The sequence below is a fragment of the Daphnia magna genome, linkage group LG2 (genome assembly GCF_020631705.1).
Source record: "Daphnia magna isolate NIES linkage group LG2, ASM2063170v1.1, whole genome shotgun sequence".
NCBI classification, from domain to species: domain Eukaryota; kingdom Metazoa; phylum Arthropoda; class Branchiopoda; order Diplostraca; family Daphniidae; genus Daphnia; species Daphnia magna.
The window spans coordinates 17,024,800-17,047,227 of record NC_059183.1 but is presented as its reverse complement, the minus strand read 5'-3'; the positions used below and the strand labels follow the sequence as shown (position 1 = coordinate 17,047,227).

Sequence of the window (22,428 nt, the reverse complement as noted above, 5' to 3'; positions counted from 1 at the left end):
TGCGTTTGGTTTTCGTTCGGCCTTCATTGCTTGTGGGGTGTGGGAGCAGAGCAGTCGTCAAGGGAAAAAACAGCGGCGGTGGCGTCGGCGTCGATCCATGCCCAACGGGAGGAGAGGAACACGGACCAGGTCGTCAGAGTGTCGCCCCCAAACCGAGTTCAGTTCTCCATGTGCCGCATCGCGCTACGGACTGCATTCAAAGCTGGACTGCCCGTCTCTGTTGCGCATTCTTCGACTGTAAATCCAATCAGACATCAGAGGTGAGTCGCTATTGCCTCTCATATTTTATCTTTTTATCGGTGATCAAACAGTCAACACCCAAACTGGGCTATGGCAATACTCACTTTGACCTCGTCGCTTTTGGCCTGGTTTTGTTAACCGCATTCCCTTATCGTTTCCGCCGCCATAGCCCATACCGAATTTCATAATCAACTTTGTCGGTTAGCATCTTCTTGCGTCCGACCTCGGGAAAGAAACCACAGACATTTTGTCGTGTCTGGTACTTTGTTTTTATTCATTTTAATTACGCTAGTCGACATTAGGATGGGAAAAAACACAAATGGGACGTGTGAGATCTTTGGTTTGTTGGAACTAAATTTAGAGGTTTCGTGATTGTTTATCGACTTGGGTGAAGTATGTGATATCGTCAACAAGCGCAGCGTTTACTGGGGACGGAGTCGGACAAGTGAAACAAATCACCGGATGGATTCCCTTCTGTGATGGGGTGTACAAACAGTGGAACACTACAGGGAAACGCACAGTGAATAGATTTGAATTTGTGTTGAGTTTTCGTTTGAGATAGGCTGTCGATGAGGTTCGAGGTTAGTGTGAGACCTATGCAGCCGGTGGAGCGGAAATCAAAAGATCAGGACGGAGGGGGTGAAAGACGGAACTACGCATTGACGTCATCCAATTTTTCTTTTTGCTATTTCTGAGAACTTAAAGCATAAAAAAGTTCTGAGAAAAGAAATAGGGGAACGCTTTTTTTTGTTTTGTTTTGTCACGCATGTCTAATTTGTCAATGAAACAACAAGGCAGTTTCTGTATAAGATCTGCGCTATACAAGCTGAAACAAAGGATGCTTTATACTGGCAAATCTAATGCGATTGAGAGGGGGGCAAATCAATGGATAACGAGAACCATATGATTCTTTCCCATTACGGCAGTTCTAGTTTGTTTTGTTTTTTTCCTGTAATCTTTTTTTTTTTTCTTCTTTGTCTTCTAATCGGGGAAAAAAAAAAGGTAGTACTCACTGGCTAGACTATGCCATCGATTTCTACTCCATAAACGGTAAAAAAAAAATTGTGTAACTCGGAGGGTTTTTCCGCTCTTCGAGCGCGGCTGCAGGAACTTGTCCGTGCCCGACAGTCTAAATACGCAATGATATTATTCTTGAAACTCGGACAGGAAAAAGTCAGGCAGTCGAAAAAAGAAATGTTTCTTTTCTTTAATTTCTGGATGAAAAAGTTATTTAGTCCCTAGAGCGGTGGAAACCTCCGAGAGCCGTCTTGATCCAAAGAGTTTAGAACGTAAAAAAGGCGGCTATATGCTGGAAAAGATTGACGTCGAAGACGGGAGTTAAGACTTTCCATCTCTCAACTTTTTTTCCCCCCTATCTTTCTTTTTCATATTTTTCTCTTCTATTTCCGTGAAACGTATCACCGACTTGAAGAGTTACTAGCGTCTAACGGACTGCTTACTTATTCTTAGATAGATTCTAATATCTTTCCAGGCGGAGGGTTGGTCCTGTAGCTTCATCCAAGATTGAAGGATGGGTCTACCTGCTGTCATTTCTTCTACAAAAAAAAATTTTTTTCCGTAAAATCTTGATCAGGCACATTACCGTCCTTCTCTATCAAGGCCACTCCCTAAACGCAAATCTGTTGACTATTTTTTTTTTCGTCTTATTTTTAATACGTAATCTACGGAGCACTAAAAGTCCTGGTTGTATGGACATCTTATTGGACGTTCTTTATACAGCAAGCGCGCAACATATGTAAACCATCAACCTCTCTGCTTCCGTGACGTTGGTAGAGACGCTAAATAGAAAAATCCAATAGACTAAAAAAAAAAGAAGGACGAAAAAGAAACAAATCAAGGTCGACATTTGATTGCATCCTTTTCGTCCACCAATCTTAATCCCGAACTCGTTTCCCACCCTATAACCTCCTTCTTGCCGATCTTTCCCTCTTACGGCTGTTGTTTACGTCTATATAACTGAGAAGACCCGCGTCACTGGCCCTCCTTAAATAAAGAATGTCGTCGCACGTGTAATAAAGATTGATGAAAAATCTTATTGTCACGGAAAACTATATCAATTGATTTTTTACGACAATATGTAGTATTTCGTGTGATATCCATCAGGGACTTTACTGAATAAATAAAGGCCTAATAGCATCGAGGGCAGACAAACAGCAAAAATTTATGCGTCCAAGGAGGGCAAGGAGCGCATCAGACATCCTTTGACCCTAGTTTATTTATTTTTGTGTTTTTTACCAACACTTTAAGAGTTGAGCTTCTATCGAGCACTAAGGTGATCGGGGGTAGGCGACAACAAACAACGATCCGCTCTTGGGTTGGGACCGAGTGCACGTCGATCGGAGGTACTTGCAAAACGAAAATGAAAGTCACCAGCGACCGACACCGCAGGCCCAAACCGTTGTAGCATCATGCACGCACACGCCGTCAGCGACTATCGATCCGAGCGTGTTGAAGGGCGGAGACGGTCGCATCGAGCTTGCGGATCTTGATATTGTGGATGAAAAACGCTAGCTGTAGAAAAGTCAGAGAATATTGTTGTTCTCTTCCACCAGCGTTGTTTACGTTTTTAGATATTTTCTAATTTTTTTGTCTTTCTCTGGCATCCGCCCGCTCTCCTTCCGCTTGATGACGTCAGTCGAGAGTAGAATAAGTCCTGCGTTAGTCACATATTGTTTTTGTTTGTAAATTACCTTTTTTTGCTGAAATGTACACACAGGCACACCACACGCTATGCTCAATATCTTATTTACTGGTATCCGTGGCGAGCGCTCTCTTTCTCTAAATACGAAGTCATGCCAAGTTATTTTTAGTCAACCATCGGTCTCATTCCATCACATTCTTCTGTGTGCATCCTCCTAGTGTGTTTACATCGGCGGGTTTTGTCTTCAAGCCACATCGAAGTGCTTTGCAAGAACGTTGCCGGATATGGGGACGAAAAAAAAAAGAAAAGGACCCGATTGATTGACGACCACCCGTCCGTGGATTGTTTAGCGTTTAATAACTTACTGGGACAGTATATAGACAGACATACAGTAGTTGGCAAAGGGGGCAATGACAATAACTCAGACAATGCTACTTTTTAAATCATTTGAATATTTGAGTTCTGTCACGCACCGTTTGGAATCGCGAATGAATGCGCCAACTCGGCAGCTCTTTCTGAAACTTTTGCTGCGACTGCAGGCCGCCATCTTTTATTATCGAGCCTATCAATAACTTGTGTTATTCATTGAATTTTAAAAACTGTGGGGCTAAGTGGAAAGGCAGACGCAGGTTTTAACTTGGTTTTGAATGTTTCACGATTTTCCTGACAGCTAATCCCACGAAGATCGAAAAAAGACCTCGCTGTTTTGTCTCAATTTGAAAGTATGGTGCTAACGTTTTCTAGTTCATTTTGCTGTTTACATATCAGAGCTGGTTTCTTTTGCGTGTCACATGAGCTTCTAAATGAACGCTACAATAGTGCGAAAGTTTCTGTAAACCTAAATGTTTGTGTAACCAGAGCCAACAGTCAAGGATCGCTTGCCGTTAACGTAAAAAGGAGTCTGAAGGCTGCAACAGTATAGCGCTTGACTAGACGCCAAGATATACCAAAACGATCAGGTGACATCCGGTTGCCGTTACAGTCATTCATTGGGCTATTTAACGTGGCCCAGCACACAATCTAATCGATCATTCTCACGGCAATAACATACCTCATTAGATTGCCAGGTACAGTTAAATGCTGCACAGTAGAATGTGCGTATAGTTGGGCTTAAGTTGGATCAATAGGAGGCAGTTTTGCGTCTGCCCTTTCTTTTTTTTGGCCTTTTACGTAATACGAAAGAGACAGCTTTGTGATGCCAACAGTTCTTGTCATCTACGTCTATCTTTGCTTACCACATAGCGATTTTCGTCTTTCCTCTTGCTAGTTTTGCTCAGTATTGCAAGTGTTTGCTAACGCATGTGTGACATAATCGGCTAGCTGTTCATCCAGCTGGAAAGGCTGTCTGATAAGAGACCCTATTCTTGAATTTTTGCTGCGCGTTGTGCATTTTAGAATAACAGGATTGTGGAATATGAATCTGCAGGAAAGTGCGGTGGAATTGGAACACTCTGTAATGTAGACGTTGTAAAAAGAAATGTCCTTTTACCCTTGTATGAAATGCGCTTTCATCTCCTAACATTAGGAGACGATGCTCGACATCTGCTATTGATTAGCGTGAAGAGCTGGTTGATAGTTGCTATTTTGGATAACGTTTGCAGTTTCGAAACATTGAAACGACTGTTTCGCAGTGGTAAGAATAAAAGCGTGGGACGGATATCACTAGCGCGTTTGGCATTTTAAACCCCCTTTTCTCTGTGATTCTGATGCGCGCTTGTGGAATGCATCTTTCACAAGGAATTACGAGCCGCTGAACAGTAAGTAACATTGACGCCAAGAGAGCGCATTGCACGCGTATAGCTGGATTGATTTTTATTTGTTTTCTAGCCCCGCGTTCGCAACAGTTTCCCCAGACTGGGTTGGTTATTCCGTGAAGTTTTGCTACATGCGCTGCTGTTATTTCCCTCGACTCGCTAGATTAAGTTTTCTCTTTTCCCTTTCGGTCTCTCGCTTTCTCCATGTTGCCTATTTTATTCTGCGACAATTACTGCGTGTCAGCTGTGACCCAACTGTTTAATTTAAGAACAAACAGATGACGGGAAACCTATTGAATTGTGACAAACGAGGCCGTTATGCAAACAGATTCATTGTGATCTCAGGAAGCTAACAGTCAGTGATTTGTGAAAATAATGAATAAGAGTAGGAGGTATTGACGTGCGTGTTCCCGTTCTTTGGACCGGTGGTAGCCTCGGTAGCCTTCTGACGTCATCACGGCTGAATGACTTTTCCCACAATAAAGAACGAACTTAAAAGACGTTTGACGCCAGTGCTCGCAGAAAAGAATGTAAGAGGTTGCAGGATTGCTTTGAGTATTCTAACGGTGTAGATTTATTTAGAGAGTTATTCTAGTTTAACAAAGAATATCAGCTATGCCATTCAGAATCAGAAAGACGAAAAGTATAATTGAATTGGAGTTCTTAGAAAACGGTGATATTGCAGTCTTTTCGGGCTTTCTGTTGCTGGTTTCTTTGATGACGCTCTGTCTCCAGCAGATATGTGCTTGCACATGTCGTGTCAACTAGACATGATTAAATTGGATGCCATCTTCAATGGTTTGTACATTGAGATTGTTCAATTACCGACGATCATAGCTGCACTAAAACGATCACTGATTGCTTTTTATTGGCACAAAAAGTCGTAAAAATTGAGCGTTTTCAATGTAGCGACCCTCGAATTTCCGTTTGTCTAACCTTTTTCAAAACATGGGTCTTGCGGATGGCCGTCAAATTTATTGATCCATTCGTCCCAGGGCTTCGTCTTGGTCATTATTCGTCAAGGTTACACGGATTTCGTTCCTATTGCAAGGGCATGATCGTAAAATAGAATATTTCAAGCATTTTAGATGACTTCATTCTATTATCTAATAACGGTCCTTGATTACCCATAGTTTGCTGTGTCCAATTTGTCTGTTATCCTTCGCTTCTGTTCTTATCCTAAGCGGGACGAGGACGACGTTGCTTTGGGCGATGACGTTGAACGATGTCGAATAGACGACACATGGGTGGACTCCTGTTTCCAAGAACTAGGTCTATTACACTCCTGGGCTTCCTAGTGGAACAGAGACAAATTAAGAAGACGGAGTAACTGCTGTGTTGCTCAATTACCTGGGCAACGAGGCTCTTGTTGCTAAACGAGTACAATGTGAAGCTTTAAATGCTTGTTAGTTGGTCTTTTCATCGGATGTAACTATCTGTTGCAACTTGTGATAAGCCTATATTCTAATTTCATATTTAAAATTGGTTTCCGATTTTTTTGTTTTTCTTTTTGTAGATTGCGTCCGCCACAATCTGTTTGGAGAATACTGAAAACGAACACCACCAGCCGAATAGGGTTCGCTCACCGAAAACCAGCACATTCCAATCAGTACTGGGTACCATAACCGGTAAAATTTCGATTATTTTCAAGTAGCTTCGAAATCGACATTAGTTTCGCTGCTACAAGCGCCAAATCAATGATTCAATTCTTTTTTTGTTGCGCATTTAACAGAGGACGACGGCCTTGAGAATTGCAAAATGCGACAGTTCCAGTCGGCGACGAATACGGACGAGCGGCATGCTTTACACAGCACAGGTGGCTAACTTTTGTTACAAGAACTTCATCATTGTTCATCTTTCTTTCAGTTCAGGTGGAAAATGATTTTCTGAATTCACGCAAAGTGAATCGGCAACACCGGTCGATTGAATTTCATGTTCAAACGATTGAACAGTCCCTACTCGGAAAATCGTTTGCTTGTGCATAACCTTAAAAAGATAAAGTGAAAAGGCTTTGACGTAGGACCATGGCGACAGTTTGACTGCCATTGGCTGCTGACTCGAAACGAATAGAAAGTCGATGGAAGGGGTGCCTTTAAGAAAAGAAGAAAAGTCGTTGAAGCATAAGCTATTAGCAAAAGAAAAGAGTTAGTACACGCCTGTGTGGCTGATTTGCATTACAAACTATCGACTCTTGGATAATGCCAGCTTGGTTTTCGACTGGGGAAGACACTGTGAAAAAGCTTTTTTAAATTTTATGTAACAGCACCAGAGTTTTTAAACGAATTTTTTCTTGTGCAACAATGCGAGCATTGTCTTTCATTTTCTGAAAACTGACTGAATTGATGATTATATGATGGTGAATTATTCGGTTGTGCAAAATTACTTTTCTAATTTTACAACGACTAACGAAATTGTTTACATTCCATTCCTACAGGTGACAGCACAGAAACAAGTCCCAGTTGGGCGTCGGCGACGTCCAGTGCCATGGAAACGCCCAACGGCGTCGACCAACCACTCGCCTTTGATTTCAGCCGAAAATGTGAATTAAATTCTGATGGACGCCAGCAACTCGTCTTACCGAAATGCAGGGTATTGAAACATACCAAAATGCCTTACCATTCCAACCGTTCGACATTTCTCTAGTAAATAATAAAAAAAGAAAATCTTGGATTCCGTAATCGTAAAGGAGAAAGAGACGAAGGATTTAAAAAGAATGACTCGCCTTGAACTTGAAAAAGGATTTTCCTGAAAGACGAGATGACGTTATGAATACCCCATTATCAACTGCCTACTGGAAATCTTATTTCTCTGTTTCTTAATCTTGTACAAAATTGGACAGGTTTCTGCCTCCAGTCGGTCCAGCTCCACCACAAGGGCTCCTATTGGATCAATACCGGTAATATGAATACATCTAGTCTCATTATGTTTCTTTATCTTGTCTTCAAAAGCACCCTGTCATTAGGAATAGCTTTTTTAAACCAACGAATTGTAATGATGTAATAGGGAACATGATTACGGTGTCCATTTCTATTCGGCCTAGCAATAACTACACAACTTCCTCAATCTACCTTCCTAAAATAACTTTCTCATCATTTGGGGCTATGCCTGTTAGGTATCTTACAGTATGCCGACTACCCCGGAAATGTCTGAAGCATCACCTTCGCCTCGCCAAGTATCGGCCGGATTCTTTCGATTCCCTTTCGTTGGCAACGCCAGTCCGCGTCGGTTCAGGAGTCGGGCCATGTCTGGTATGTTCTTCACGGCGCATTGCGAGAAATATTTCATCCTTTTTTCTTTAATTAATTATTTTAAATTCTAATCCAATTATATTTGAACAGCTGAAAGTAATTCGGAAGAAACTGGTCCGTCAGTGGTGGTCGGGTCGTCTTCTCCCCCATCTGGTGGCTACACGCACCACCACCAGTCACGTCACGAAAACCCGGATCCTTCGCTCCCGGTTCAATCTACTCAGCAGACGGACAAGCGACTTCGTTTCCCACGTTTCCTTCGCCGCACGCACAGCGCCTCGGCCAGCACGGAAGCTCCACCCTATGCTCTTTTTCTGCGCTCTAAACGAGTAAGTCGATATTCCTTTTTTTTCCCCCCGTTGCTGGGACAAGTGTAGAGTTAAGCGCACGAACGCTAGATGTCATGGATATTGCTGGTTTCTTGACCACATTTGAATGCAGGTGACGATAAACGAATTTGTTTATGCCTATTTTGAGCCGTGCCTAAAGCGTCGTGAATTAAACAAAAAGCACAGTCTACGAAATCGATTCGTTGCGCAATCTTTAAATCTGTAAAAATCTTGATCGTTGACGTCAATGTGTGTAGATCTACGCCGCAGGTATACCTTAATGACCGGATGTGGTTGGGTGTGTTATATGGGTTACGCTGCAACTTCTTTCTTCACTGCTATGGTTCGGCTACTGACGCGGTAGCTTCACCAACGTTTGTTTATTCAATCAACTACTTTGAGACATAGTGTTGCCTATTGCTACAGAAGATGACGTTGCGCTCTTAAAGAAAGAAAAAAAAACATTGGTTTTATTCGTGCGTGAACGCGACGGATGACGATTTAATTCGGTAAACAAAAGCGTTTACGGCTATGGGAAAACAAAATTCTATAACCTCGATGCGAAAAAGTTATTCAAAATCCGGCTGTAGTGACGTCAATGAAAGTCTTTTGTCCGAAAGAAAAGAATTAAAATCAATCGAAGGTAATGCCTTTCTAAGTAGCGGCAAACAGATCCGCTTTCGTGGTCCGTTTTGCGGTCCGTGTATTAGAGAAAACCCAAAACACAGCTGTCCATGACTGCCCATGAGCTGGAAAGCTGGGCATATTGCCCATGACTATTTAGTTTTCCAGTCACCGTTTGCGCAACGAGCATCGCGTGGGAGAACGAAAGTCCCTTCGTTCCTTCACCTTATTGTTCCATCGTTTTTAAACGCGTTTAATTCAACTGTGCGGCTGTCAATGACGTCAAACTTAGTCACCAGAACAGCGTGTTTGAACAGGCGGCTTATACACGTACGTTTCTCGCTAACCCGCTCTTGTGAAAAACGATCAAATGATAGAGAATGACTATTTGCCAGATGTCGGATAGCCGAGTTTAGAACACACGTCACCGCGTTGAATAAGGTTTATAACTAAGCATATAAAATTAGTGGTGTAGCCCATTCGGCTTTTTTTTTTTAATGCATCGCTTAAACTGCAATATTATTCCATAACCGAGGTTCTTGTCCTGTACTTAAAGGTGATTCCTTGCTTTTTGTCCATTTACGTGCATATATTTATAGAAAGCAATCAAAAGAGGCGAAGTTTGATGTGCCTCCATGTCATCGAGTGCTCGAGTACCACAACGGCTGCATTACAGACGAAAGCCATAAAACGCGTCAAAGGGGATGACTGGGTAGAAATTCATGAACTTGCAACGTGTATACTTTTGCAGTTTTTAATCAATTCTGAACGTAAAAAACGGAATAGGCACTGTCTGATCCGTCGACCGTACCCAGCTTACCATGGCAGTAGGAAAGGGACTCCCCGTTGTTGCGTGAAGCGAGCCAGAAAGGCGTTCTACCTTCGCTTCGTGTTATGTTCTTTTATTTTTAGATTTTCTTTTTTTTTTCGATGGCAGCATGTGCAATTGACCGTGTTTCATACTCTGTGACATGACTAGCACGAACGACGGGGATGTTCTTTTTTTCCATTCAAATTTATCCGGCTCACGTGCGTTTAAATTTTTACATTGCGATTCACTTGTTTATTCGGAAGAGGAAGTGAATCGTTATTATAGCCGCAGTAGCCAACCACTCGACTTTGGACAGACACTTAGCCAGTATTGGTGTGCGTACGTAAATATGCGAAACGAATAACTAGACGAGCGATGGAACTTGTCCATGTACCGTTGCCAACGGCTCTCGGAGCTTTAATGAACAACGTCCACTTGATAACATAATGCAGCAATTCAGAAAGGTCATATTTTCACGTTCGCTGGGAACAGAGGCTGCGAATAACACATGGCATTAAAAATAACTTGAAGATAAAAAGGTCACAAGTTGTAGGAATCCATTCACTTAAAGGTTGCGAGTGAGTGGAACAAAATTTAGTAAGAAAGCACTCAAGAGGATCAAGATCTTTTGTACGGGAAAATAAAAGAGACGGGGCTGTTACGCAATGCACTAGCAGGTCCACTCATTTTTTGACGTCATATCTAGCCGCCAAGATGAACATGTGCCATTTTAACGCTCCCATCGACTTGATTTTATATTGCCAGCCATTATACCAATAATTGGCCGTTCGCTGGCAACGAATACCGCCAGACATGATGAAAAATGACGCACAGGGCATATAGGGGTGACCCTTTTTACTTATGGGACTAGACGTACCTGTTGTAACTAATACGGAGCAGTTCAGCGAGGTTGATTTATCGCTATGGCTGGTCGTAGTGAACGATTCACTTTTCATTCGATCAATCAGGCCATGCTGGACGTTCATCCGCTAACCGCTACACTTCGTGTGAATATAAGTACAAACAAAGCCTTCAGCAAATACAAAGTTTCATTCGATTACGGCGATATTCTGAGTAGCACCGTTCAAAACGTTGCTATTTTCGTCTAATTCGTGATCAACAATAAGTGTAGAAGAATCGGGAGCACAATTTATTGAGAAAAGAGGAATCTCGAACTGGCGTCGGTCGTTGCCCTAAAATATGAGGTTTTCTTTTTACAGAATCACCTAACGCTTTAACTCTATTCGATTCGTTCTGCATTTATAGCGATTCTGGTTCTCGAGCGTTCCGAATTGACGTAACACCCATCCCCTTCAAGTTTCTTATTGCGCAGCAATCATTTGATTCAATTGACCTACGGAATCACCAGACACGTGAATAGGTGGCCATCGACTATGGGAGTTTTACTCTCCCAATTTCTTCCGATATGTTTTTTTGTCGTCGTGTTTCCTGCACTTCTTTCTTATCACGTGACACGAGACCACTTGTCTCGTGACCTTTCCTTGAGGAGAAAGAACAAAATTTGTTTTTTCTTTTATCAAGTTTTCCGGGGAGATTTGATTTCTTCGCTTAAGAGGTGACTGTGAATACCAGAATAGAACGTTGGAAATATTTGAAATGTTCATGAAAGATGCTGCTGTCATAACAGCGAATGTCGCTCATGCATTGCTGTCAATAAAAAGCACAATTTGCTTGTCATGCACTTTTAAAATCGGCTTATTCCTTCATTCATTTTACTTCATAAAAATTAAACAGCATTTGTTTTATTGCGCAGATGGTGAGCAAAACCCGTTCGGCTGATCTAACCGTCGCTGCCGGCCCTAACGAAGTGTTCAGCAGCGTCGACGATGCGGCACCTGGAACAATGGCCAGCAGGAAAACTCGACTGTAAGTTATCACTTTCCAGTATATTTCCATTGATAGGTCTACAACTTGTTCAAGTAGCTGACGATAAGTTACGGGAAAGTTTTCAAATGAAGGTCATTCTTAGCATTAAAAGTTTCTCATCCAAATCTCATTAAGCTACTTTTTTTTAAATAGCTACCCGTGTAGGATTAGAATGTCAAAAGCTAAGAACTTGGTCGATTGATGCTACTTAAGTAGCGTCGTGAAGGGTAGCATATTACACGCGCCGCTGTACAAATCTGTTACGTCGATACGTCCGATATTTATAGTCTATGCGTCAAAGTTTGAGCGTACACGCGCAAGTAACAACACCCATTTCTTATTTCTGTTGCTGGGATATCTAACTAAAACAGGATACGCGCTATTTCTTTAAATTCACATGAGATTGTCGCGGATATTGGTAGATCAAAAGCAAAAAGGAACGAAAGTCATTGACACATGACTGGCGCTACACGTTTTCGACGTTGTTTCCAAGACGACAAGTGGCAGGTAAGGGACACATTGTCCTCTGTCACAGCCGGGCGCAGCTGGGTCACCTTATTACGAATGAACAATGTCATCTTCGGTACTCGTTGCCGGAAAACGAATGAAAATTAGATTTTTCAGTTTTATTTTTATTAGCTAAATAATAGTTGAAAAGGATTTTCCTTATTGCGTACATGCACCAGTCAGGACAAATAATATCGATTGAAAAGTACTTTTGCTGTTAGCTCTTTTGTTTTAAAGCTGAATAGGACAAAAAAGGTGTTTTCTTATCGAGGTGAAACCAGCAACCCGTGTATTTAAAAAAATCTAAAAGAAACCTCGGTTTCGTTCACGACAAGAGAAAAGTTTTGCTTGCGTTCGCTTTTGTTTTTAACAGCTCCCCCAACTTCAATAATTCCGTGGCTGACACCACAGGCGTCAAATGGAAATAATTAAAGACCTTTTCACTTCCGCCTTGTGGCGTGTCATGTTTTATTGTGCTGGCTAACCACCTCCCGTTTTGATCTTTGTAGAAAGTCTTAAATGCGTTAACAGACTAGTGCAGCGAAGTGTTGAATTTCTATTTCAATCCGTGTGGGCGAGCTATCGACCAGTGAACGTGGTAAAACTTGTGATTCTTTTTTTTTAAGATTTAGTTGTCCTATTTCTTGTGTATCCGGTTGGTGACGTATGGGCCAGTTACACCTTTCAAGCGGAACTTATTACACGCGTTTGTGGTAGTAAATTCATAATCGTGTTCAAGAAAAACCGGATTCCGTGGATTCAGAGGGTAAAATTAAGTAATTTTTACATTCCAGGTATTGCCCTCGATTGACGTTTGAAGGTGACCGAAGTTAACGTCACGAAATTCGTATTTTGATCGCGCAGGGGAATAATTTGTGGCCGCAGTGCAGTTTAAAAACAGTCGTTTGTCATGAAATTTTCTTTTCCGTGTGCGTGAATTAGCGTCATCTAAATTTCTGGGTCAAATGCAGAGTGAAGAAGGCACGAGACTCGATCCCCAGGTTTCCAAATGCACATGCATAGGTAACATCAAATGATATAAGACAAACAGCTTAGGCGAGGTTATGTGGGCGGATGTTTTCGTTTTTGGGAGGCAGCTTGCATTAATTAAAGAGCCTTTTCCACATTTATAAAGATATTTTCTCCTAAAAGCCCGTCTTAAAATTTTTGAATCTACATTATCCTGTTTGATAAATAATCTAGGCAACTATCTAAAATCTGCAAGATTCTGTACTATCCCGTGCTATCCTTTTAATTGGACAAATAATTTGTTTTTCTGCATTTCATCCGGCTAATCGTTGCAACTTCTTTGTTTATATGGATCTGATTGGTGGCATCAGAGATCAGATTGTCCCTATTGATCAGCTAAAAACGCCCGAGATTTACTTATAGGTTTATTTAAGGGTGACTGCTTGCAAGATTAGAGGTAGTTACAGTACACTATTGTTTCGCACACATCGTCAATCTTTAACAACCTCTTTAGGAATTTTTTCGCAGAATTTTTCACGAGATTGCGGAAAGATTGGCGTTGTGAAAACTTGATCTTGACATTATGCACTTACTTTTTGTTCGTTTTCGGTTGTTATGGTACCTTTAAAATTAGAAAGAAATCCAAATGCGTCGAAACTAAACACAATTTCACGGATCAAGGAGAATATCGATCTTTATTTAAGTAAATATTACGACTTTCTGCTTGTTTTATCGGGATTTGACGTGAGATTTACCACACCCGTTTGTACTTATAGAATCCCCTTGTTACTTAACTTGAAAGCCGGTTTTCTATGCGAAAAATGTTGATCAATACCAACGGTTGGCTTGGCTTTTCAGCTGATGGCATAACTCGGTGACATCTCACGTCTCCTTTCAGGGCTACCATTAGACCTTGGAACTCTTTTGCTCACATGCCCACAAAATCCGATTATATTGTGTGTCTTTGTACACATACATCAAGTGAAGTACAGTTGTGAGTGACAAGTTAGGAAGAGAAGATGCAAAAATGACACCATAGGATTCGTCGTCAAAATCGAAATTTAATAGGAAATGAAAATGGAATCCACGAAAAGCTTCACGCTGAGCTTCGTTTATTGACATTGAATGATCCCAACCGCCCCAGAAATAGAAGGTCGTCGTGGCTTACCCCTGTCCAATATATAAGAATTTCGATGACTCGGTGCAATTTTTCTTTGCCAATTTGCAACGTCCCCAACGCCCAAGACTTTGATGCTCATGGAGACATGTCGTTCTTATTAGGAAAAGAGCAGAATAAATGAAATCTGCAATGCCAAGAGCAATCCCAAATGAAGGCAGTTGGCACGCGGTTGAAAACTCACGTGTCCGTCTACTGGCTAGATTAATTTGTGCGGGTACTCTTATGTCTTCCACCTTCACGTATTTCCTAGCAGCAGCACACCAACACCCATCGTTCTGAACGGTTGATATACGGCTCTAACGTTACCTAGCAACGTTTCTCTAGTTCACCTGGTCGATGCCGTTGGCTAAAACAATTCACCGAATTTTATCCAATAAAACGTAAAGCCGTCCATAAGATTTATTTACTCCATTATCCACCATACATTGTGTTTTAATAGTATTTCTTATTGATGTGAATATGTTTGATCTAGCGATGTGTCTGCCCGCTTATTCGCCACGGGCGATCAAAGCGCTCTTAGGAACAAGTCGTGTCCGCTCGCTATCGTCTTGGGCTCGGTGGAAGACAAAACGAAACCGAAAACACTAACAAACGTGAAAAGAACAAAAAAAAAGTTGTGCTGTCTTGTTTCACGTTTATATTCTGGTGGCTAATATAAACAGGCGCGTTTACAAACATTCGCACACGTTCACACTGTATACCCGAAGAGCGGGATTTCCGAAAAATGTGATGAAGGAAAACTGCAGATGCGTGCGCAGCAAAGACTACGAAAAAATAAACGTGAAAAAAAAAAAAAGCAACGGCTCTGTCCAGATGGCGTTTCGGTATTCCCCCGGGCTTCCGTCTCTGGCCGTCTGATTCTACAGGCCGTTGTATGTATATATATATACTGGCTGCGTTGTCGTTGAGCCGTCAGACTCTCTTCTACCTGTGTCAGGTGCGCTAGTGAACTCGTTCGTCTCTTGTTTATTCTAGCGTCTCTTTTTCAAACAAGTCATATCAGTCAAAAGTGATTTTCTATCCGAATCGTCGTTAATTCTGCCGAAAAAATGATCCACACTAGAGACATCCATCATCGTGGCGAATCTTTGCGCAACACTAAAAACGTACTCGAATCGTTGAATTTGACGTTGGCCGGTGCCGCGAAGGCAACTCACATCAGCGACAATAGCCAGCAAAACACCAAGTTCTTTTTCCAGTATTTCAAACGGTCAGTTTTCCCCTAGTATGGATGTCAAGAGCTGTTTTTCTTTTATGTTTTGTTGATGCTTTACTATATTAGTGAATTGCGATGCCACGAATAATTGTTATATGCGACGATTTGGCAAGCATTTGTTAAATATTCTGTTTGATCTTTATGATTCCAGATCTGAAATGCGACTCCGTCTAGGATTTCTACGTCGAAGAAGCACAGAGTCCGCGTTATCGGCACGGCCATCACCGGAAGAGGCGCGAAAATGGTCGGAATCATTTTCCGCTCTCATGGCATCGAAATGTAAGTTACACATCAAGTTAACCATTATATTCTTACTGCACAACATAGGCAGTTTTTTTATTTCCTTCTCGAAGTTATTCGCTCTTTTTACTTTTTCCGGTGCAAAAATATTTCAATAATAAAAAATAAATAAAAAACTTGAATTAAGAGGAAGCAAAGAGCGCAACGTTAGCGAGAGGGCCAGGTGTGTACGGGAGTGGCCGTCACTCATACACATGTACGCGCACGTCCCAAGGCCGCAACAAATAAAAAAAGCTGCTTTTGGTGAATGAGAGAGAAACCCGAGGACCTTGAGTTAAAGTCTGTGGCATTCAATCGTGTCAAAAAAGGAAGGAAATAACGAGGAAAAGAAGGAACATGAGCTAAACGAAGCGGCGCATTTTCCCTTCATTCGATTGGGCGATTTGTTATTTTTTAACCGTTTCTCTCTTTTTTATTTTATCTCTTTTCTATTTATTGCATGCTTTCGTTATTTTTACTTGTGTGATGATATAATAGCTCCCGACGTTTTTTTTTAAACTATTCACAGCCCCTTTTTTTCCCTCCCTTTTCACTTGATTTGACCATTCATCTTCCACTTTTTTGCCCCTCACACTAGTCCCTCCAGTGCGTTGCGTAATTTAGTCTCGCTTTTGATCTTAGCTTGCGACCTTCTATCGAGGACCATCAAAAGTGCACTACCTAATGTATGCGCATTAATTTATTCAAAATAGTTTCCCAAAATAAACCGTGGCCGCTTAGCTTTTTCGGTTCTTCCGGCTATCTATTTTTATTGTTCTTTTATGGAACAAGATCAATCGAATAGCTTTTCTTTATTGCCGTCTAACTTTATCCTGTAGATCACGATCACCTTTTTCATGAAAGGAAGAGGCCGTAACTAAATTTAGACGGAAGACGCAAGTTTTAAAATTGGTTTACTTTCATAAAAGTGGTCGTTCGCCGCGTAAAGAACAGCACCTGCGTAGATCCAATGACGTCAGCCTTGTCGTCCTGGACACCCATTCGCTATGCAGTCTATTAGCATAGAAGTAACTACCTTCGATATTGTCGTGTTTATTTTGGGCACATTGCCGATTCATTCATGCATCGTTCGGTGAATGACACGATGATGGTAGGGTATCGTTCATCTACAAGCAATTCAAAGACAAGCCGATCGATGATTCAGATCTCTCTCTCCCAGCATGGATCCTGCGTAACAGAAGTATGCGTACAGAGCAATAGAGAACGGAAACAGTTTTCCCAATGGCGCATGGAGACTGGCAAATAAGCTTTGTGCTCCATTCACAATAGCGGAGTGTTTCGGATGTCGTCGTTTAATCGAGTTTACCGTAACGGGAAGTGCAACGAAGTATATACCGTTTGGTTTCAACAACCTTTCGGAAAGAAGCAGCAGAGCACAAAGTTGTTATCTAAACATTTGTCCATCACTAATCGATGAAAGAAACGGAAAGAAAAGGTGAAGACGATAGTAATAGGCAACTCCTACGTCACAGACTTTCTCTAGAAACGACTTTCCATAACACCTGGGCACATCCGGATGCGACCTCCTTTTGCTGTCTCTGCCCAGATAGTCTATATTTAATATCCGTTTTCTGCTTTCTCTTCTTTTCACCGTGTCCCGGGAGTTTGTTGAACTTGTCTATCACTGATTTATGCTGTATGATGCAAACTTTTGCGGATGTATTCAACGATGAAAAGCGTTCGGTTTTCTCGCGTTACATTTAAAGGTAACGCATGCACCCTCCCTTAGCAAACACGTCGCGTTCATTTTCTCTTCTTTTTTTCCCTTAAGCAAATGTAAAATGATTGACGCTTAACACTTCTCGATCAATCGCGTGAGTTTAATATTTTGAATACTGAAAAGGATATACACCGCATTTGGTTATTCGTACATGTTCTTTCGTGCCACCGTTTTTTTAATGGAACATTGGACAAGGAAATATCACTTACAAGCCGGTACATTTAGTACATGGTGTTGTCAATTGTCGACTTATTCAAAATGACAGTGACGGCTCTGTTTGAAATGAATACATCTGCAGGTGTCTCACTTAAGCCAGTTGTCCGTTTCATGGCTAAAATTATGACGGTAGTAGTGACGAGAGAGGTCGAATGGCTGGCTGTTCATTCAAAACAGCTGCAGCAGAAATAAGCCCTTGCATTTTTAAAGGCTAATTCACCGTTTTCCATCACGGAAATTGAGATACTGGAGGCCATCGTTATTAATCAGCATTTTTTCTGGTCTTTGCTTTTCCAGACGGAGCCGCCCTTTACCGCGCCTTTTTACTCCGCGAATTCAGCAATGAAAACCTGGAATTTTGGCTGGCTTGCGAAGAGTATAAAAACTCTAAACCGCAAAAGCTTTCCGCTAGAGCGCAAAAGATCTACAACGATTTTGTGGCCGTTCAAGCAACCAAAGAAGTACGTCTTTAATCTTGGCCTGCTCTACTTTTTTTTTCGGCTTCTACGAAAATGTTTAACTTCCAGTTAAATTTTTTTTCCCAATCAGTTCAAGGATAGATAATGTTTCACGCATTACTAACCTACTCCCGTTTTATTCTTATCTCTTGCCATAGGTCAATTTGGATGCCGAAACGAGGCTCATCACATTGACCAATGTCCAGTCGAATAACCCAGACCTTCACGCGTTCGACCGCGCTCAAAGGCGAATCCAACACATGATGGAGCGCGATTCTTATTTGCGCTTTCTCCAGTCGGAACTTTTTCTTGAGCTTGTCCACCCGGAACGCTATCCAGCATCTTCCGGTGACGTTTCAGACAAGCCATCTTCAGCTCCGTAAAAAAACAAAACAACAACAGGAAAAAAAAGGGGGTACCAGCTACAGCTATAGCCAACCAACCAAAACAAGAAAATAGAGCGCTGTAGAGGCTGGAAAACGGGCACTGAACCGATGCAAGAAAAGAATACCCTTTTTTTTTTTTTTTTGGTTTTTTGTTTTGGTTGGCTTTCGCCACTTTGGCGTCATCGTCCGTCACGTTCTATTTTCGAATCGTATCTTCTCACAGCAGAGCTGTACTGTGATATTACTGCTCCCGTGTCCTGGTTCTGCAACCCTTCATTTTTATGGTTACCCCTCTTTTCGTTTCCCTCATATTTATTTACTGGAAAGCAAAACAGCGGCGTCCACTAATGTACATAAAGACAGACGTATTATCGTAATTCCGTTTCGGAATCGCAGTGCTGACTCAAAAGACTCGTTGACCAAAGGGTCTGAACAGACTAACCAAATCTTTCGCAATTATTTCAACCGCTTTTCTTTTTCATTTTTGGTTGTTGTTGTTAAATTCGGGATTTTTTGTGTGACTTTTAACAACAAGAATCACTCGCAGACACACACGGGAAAGGGAAAGAAACTATCCGAAACACCTACATAACGAATCCGGATATCCGGATAGATCTCCTGTTTTCGTCACTTTTAACGCCGACTCCCGATTTTCGATTTTCCGAAACTCAACTGAGCTGTGCTGCTGTTGGCTTGGGGCGATTCGCGAGTCTGATGACGTTACTTGAGCGCTATATACCGTCATGTTGTGTTATAATGCATACATATATATACAGTCTATATGCAGTATATATTTATCAAATGCTTTGCTTTCGTAATTACTGATGGTGTGTTACTACATTTTGTGTCCGATGGTCGAAAGAATTTAGGGCACCATTCCATGATGCCGTTATAACTAGTCGTCTCACTAGCACCCAACCAAACATCATTTTCTCGCCAATATGTCTTCTTTCTATTTATTAAAGAATGAGGTTAGAACAGCTGTTAATTTCTTTATATCGATGAGCCCCAAATCCCCCTGTCCTACCAAAAAAACAAACACCCACAACCATCCCAATGCTAGTACTGATGTCTGTTTTTGTCAAGTTGGTTTCTTTTTCTAGTCTGATGAACTTCGTTTTTTCTACCATAATTTGATACAAAGAACGATACACTGAATCCCCTCGATCAGTTATTGAAAAATTTGAATTTTAAATAAATGAATAAATTTATATATCTATACATGCATACATTGTATCCATCATGTAAGTAATAAAAATGTCTTGACGGGATTGCAATTTAACGAAAAACGCTTAAATACTACAAAGGTTGTTTCTGTCGTAGTTTCGTGTCCTTTGGTATTCTATCGATATCGATCGAATCTTTCACTTTGAATGCAATGCGTCGAGTTTTTTCCGCTCCGTTGATTACAACTGCCAGCGTGCGTGGCTCAGATGTCTTGGCTAATAACCAAGCGCAAACATGCATCTCGGCAAACTGGGTCGAGGTTGTAGTTGTTGCACGGTTTGCTTATGTTGTAGACTATTCTTTCAAATCCATTCGCAGCAAGTAGCTACCCGTCTCTCCGGACGTCCGATTCTAGTATACACGTATGTCCTCCAGACAGGCAGTAAATTCAGGGCTCGGGTAAGATGAGATGCATCGTCGGTGGGGAATGACGCAAACAAACAATGTGGATTATCCAAAAAGACTAAAGAAAAGTGGTTGTTACATCATTTTTGTTGTTTATTTGTCTTTCCCAAATTGGATAAGACACAACAAAACCGGATGGAAAATAATATACACAGCGGGGGAAGCTTGTGGCGAAGCGGACATCAGGTTTTGAACGAGCCGTGAATCACGCACGATATGTAGCCTAGTTGATGTGATGAAGAATCTTCGCCTCCGCTGCACTTGTCATTTGTTTTATTTCATTTTTGTTGCTTCATCCTCACATAAAAAGAGCCAACAAGAGAGTACGCAGCATAGATAGAGAGAGAGAGAAGAAAAAAAAAACACGCTAGAATTGACTGTGATGAACCTAGTGATAAGAGGATTATATGGCGCGTGCGGTGTTCCGAAGGCCAACGGGATCGTTTGTAAGGGACACCGCTTACACGTGTGCTTTCTCTTAAAGTAACAAGTTAGTCAGCAATTTCTGGAGAAATTGAAGGACAGAAGGAGACAGAGAAAATATAGTGAGGGGGAAAACACGTTCGCACCTCAGTGCACAGAATTGATGGAAGAAAAAGAAAATCATTTCTTCGAACACGGATATCTAGTGTGAGCTTTCATCGGTTATCGGTTTCCGGTGTTTTTCTTAAATTTCAGATATTGCCTGAATTTTAACGATCTTCTTTTTGAGCCATTTCGCGTTTCATCATCTTCTTTATGGGCCGCAGCTGTTCCAAGACGTACATCTCGCCTCCAAGCGCTTTGCGAGAGTTTTCACCTAAAGCGCACCTATAACCTTCAAACTTCGTCACGATATGGCGGCTGTCTCTTTCTTTACAAGCATTTACGTCGCGTTCTCGATATAAGCGCGTCCTTCTAGCTTCTACGAATCGAATTGACAGGCAATTAAACCTAATGTTTATGACTTTGTGGCACACCTAATGGCATCTTTCTCACTTTTCTTTATTGTTTGGTACCTTCGTTTCTATTTGCTTTTTTACTTTGAGCAGGCAACTACCCTCATTTAACGTCTCATGCTTGACCAGAGACAGAGAGCAGTATACATACAAGTATACGTATAAATTGCAAGTTGAAGATGGAAAGGAGAAAAGGAAAGAAAAGATTTTGAATTGGTTTCTTTTGGTGATAAGTGGAGGCCAATAGGTTCTATAAAAAAAGAGGTAAGCGAACTCAGGATCCTTCCAGTTGACAATCCGTTCCTCCTAAATCAAACGACATGAAGGACTTGATCACCATGGTGATTACAAGCCGACAGTTGATCGAATAAAGAAGTCCGAAACAGACTCGTATCCCCACTAGAGTACAATATTGATAAAATCTCTATCGTTTATAGAAAAGGCTTTATCTATTCTCGCTCATATCGAATCAATGTCTCCGGCTGAACATACCGGAAGCAACAAAGATAGACTAGTTGTGTGGTACGTGCGAAAAGCCTTTCACCTTTGAGATTAATCAGTATCATTGCCGTCATCCTTTTTACCTTTGTTGACTTTGACATGCCTTTGAGATGAACGCTTTTTTCTTCGAAGAAAGAGAAAGATAAAAGATAAAGTTTTTGTAAGATGGTTGGTCACATTTTTGGTAGCTGACCCTTCCCACCTTCGCTTTAAGTGCCGAAAATAAAAGGTGACACTCATTTTGTACGTATCGGAAAAGGATTTGGATTTTCAAGCGAGACTTTCAACATCCAGAAATTAGGAAGGCATAACGGAAAAAAGTGATGCCACGTGAATAGTCCGGTCACGCGTGCGGTCAAGCATGGGTGGCGAAACAAAAAGGGGAACCCATACATTACACCAACGAATGAACCCAACGTAACCATTATTTAAGTGGCATGCAATTCAAAGTGTATCAATAGGTCGGGCGGTTGACGTTAACATGATCAATACCCGTTAGCCGCGCGTTGTACCATTAGTCGGAAAACAATTAGAACTGTTACTGACACGTTTCCTTCCGTCACGTGAACGTTCAATGCTGTAAAAAAAAAATAAACAAAGAACATGCAGTTGACATATACAGTTGTAATATATTGGTTTAAGGGCAATCCCATTTTCGTCTGGAAGGTGCGATAGCTTTTTAAATTCCTCAGTGGGTGTAACAGGCATCCATCTGCTAAAATATTTAATAATTGAAGGCTTGCCGCATTTAAAGCAAATTTTGAATATTTCTCAAAAGGACGGCCGTCTGAAAACATGAGCATACGCACGGTGAAGGGTAGACGTATAGGCGTGAAGGACGGGTAAAAAG

General features: G+C 41.5%; 1 protein-coding gene and 1 long non-coding RNA gene across 2 annotated transcripts in view; one reads left to right on the top strand and one right to left on the bottom strand.

Annotated features, from left to right (window-relative positions):
• LOC116917368 overlaps positions 1-19,778 on the top strand; it is a 29,398-nt gene extending 9,620 nt beyond the window's left edge. Inside the window, exons 11-21 of the mRNA XM_032922811.2 lie at positions 50-260; positions 6,173-6,284; positions 6,389-6,472; positions 7,091-7,245; positions 7,496-7,552; positions 7,769-7,904; positions 7,995-8,233; positions 11,443-11,555; positions 15,579-15,706; positions 17,961-18,124; positions 18,280-19,778. Of these exons, the coding sequence (XP_032778702.2) occupies positions 50-260; positions 6,173-6,284; positions 6,389-6,472; positions 7,091-7,245; positions 7,496-7,552; positions 7,769-7,904; positions 7,995-8,233; positions 11,443-11,555; positions 15,579-15,706; positions 17,961-18,124; positions 18,280-18,504 (1,624 nt within the window). The 3' untranslated portion in view covers positions 18,505-19,778. The remainder of the gene's footprint in view (positions 1-49; positions 261-6,172; positions 6,285-6,388; positions 6,473-7,090; positions 7,246-7,495; positions 7,553-7,768; positions 7,905-7,994; positions 8,234-11,442; positions 11,556-15,578; positions 15,707-17,960; positions 18,125-18,279) is intronic.
• Positions 5,234-6,177, bottom strand: LOC116917370. The gene is made up of 3 exons (XR_004391116.1): positions 6,007-6,177; positions 5,784-5,950; positions 5,234-5,697 (listed from the first exon to the last, which is right to left on the bottom strand). It is a non-coding gene; the product is annotated as an uncharacterized LOC116917370 (long non-coding RNA).
• Positions 19,779-22,428: the final 2,650 nt, after the last annotated feature.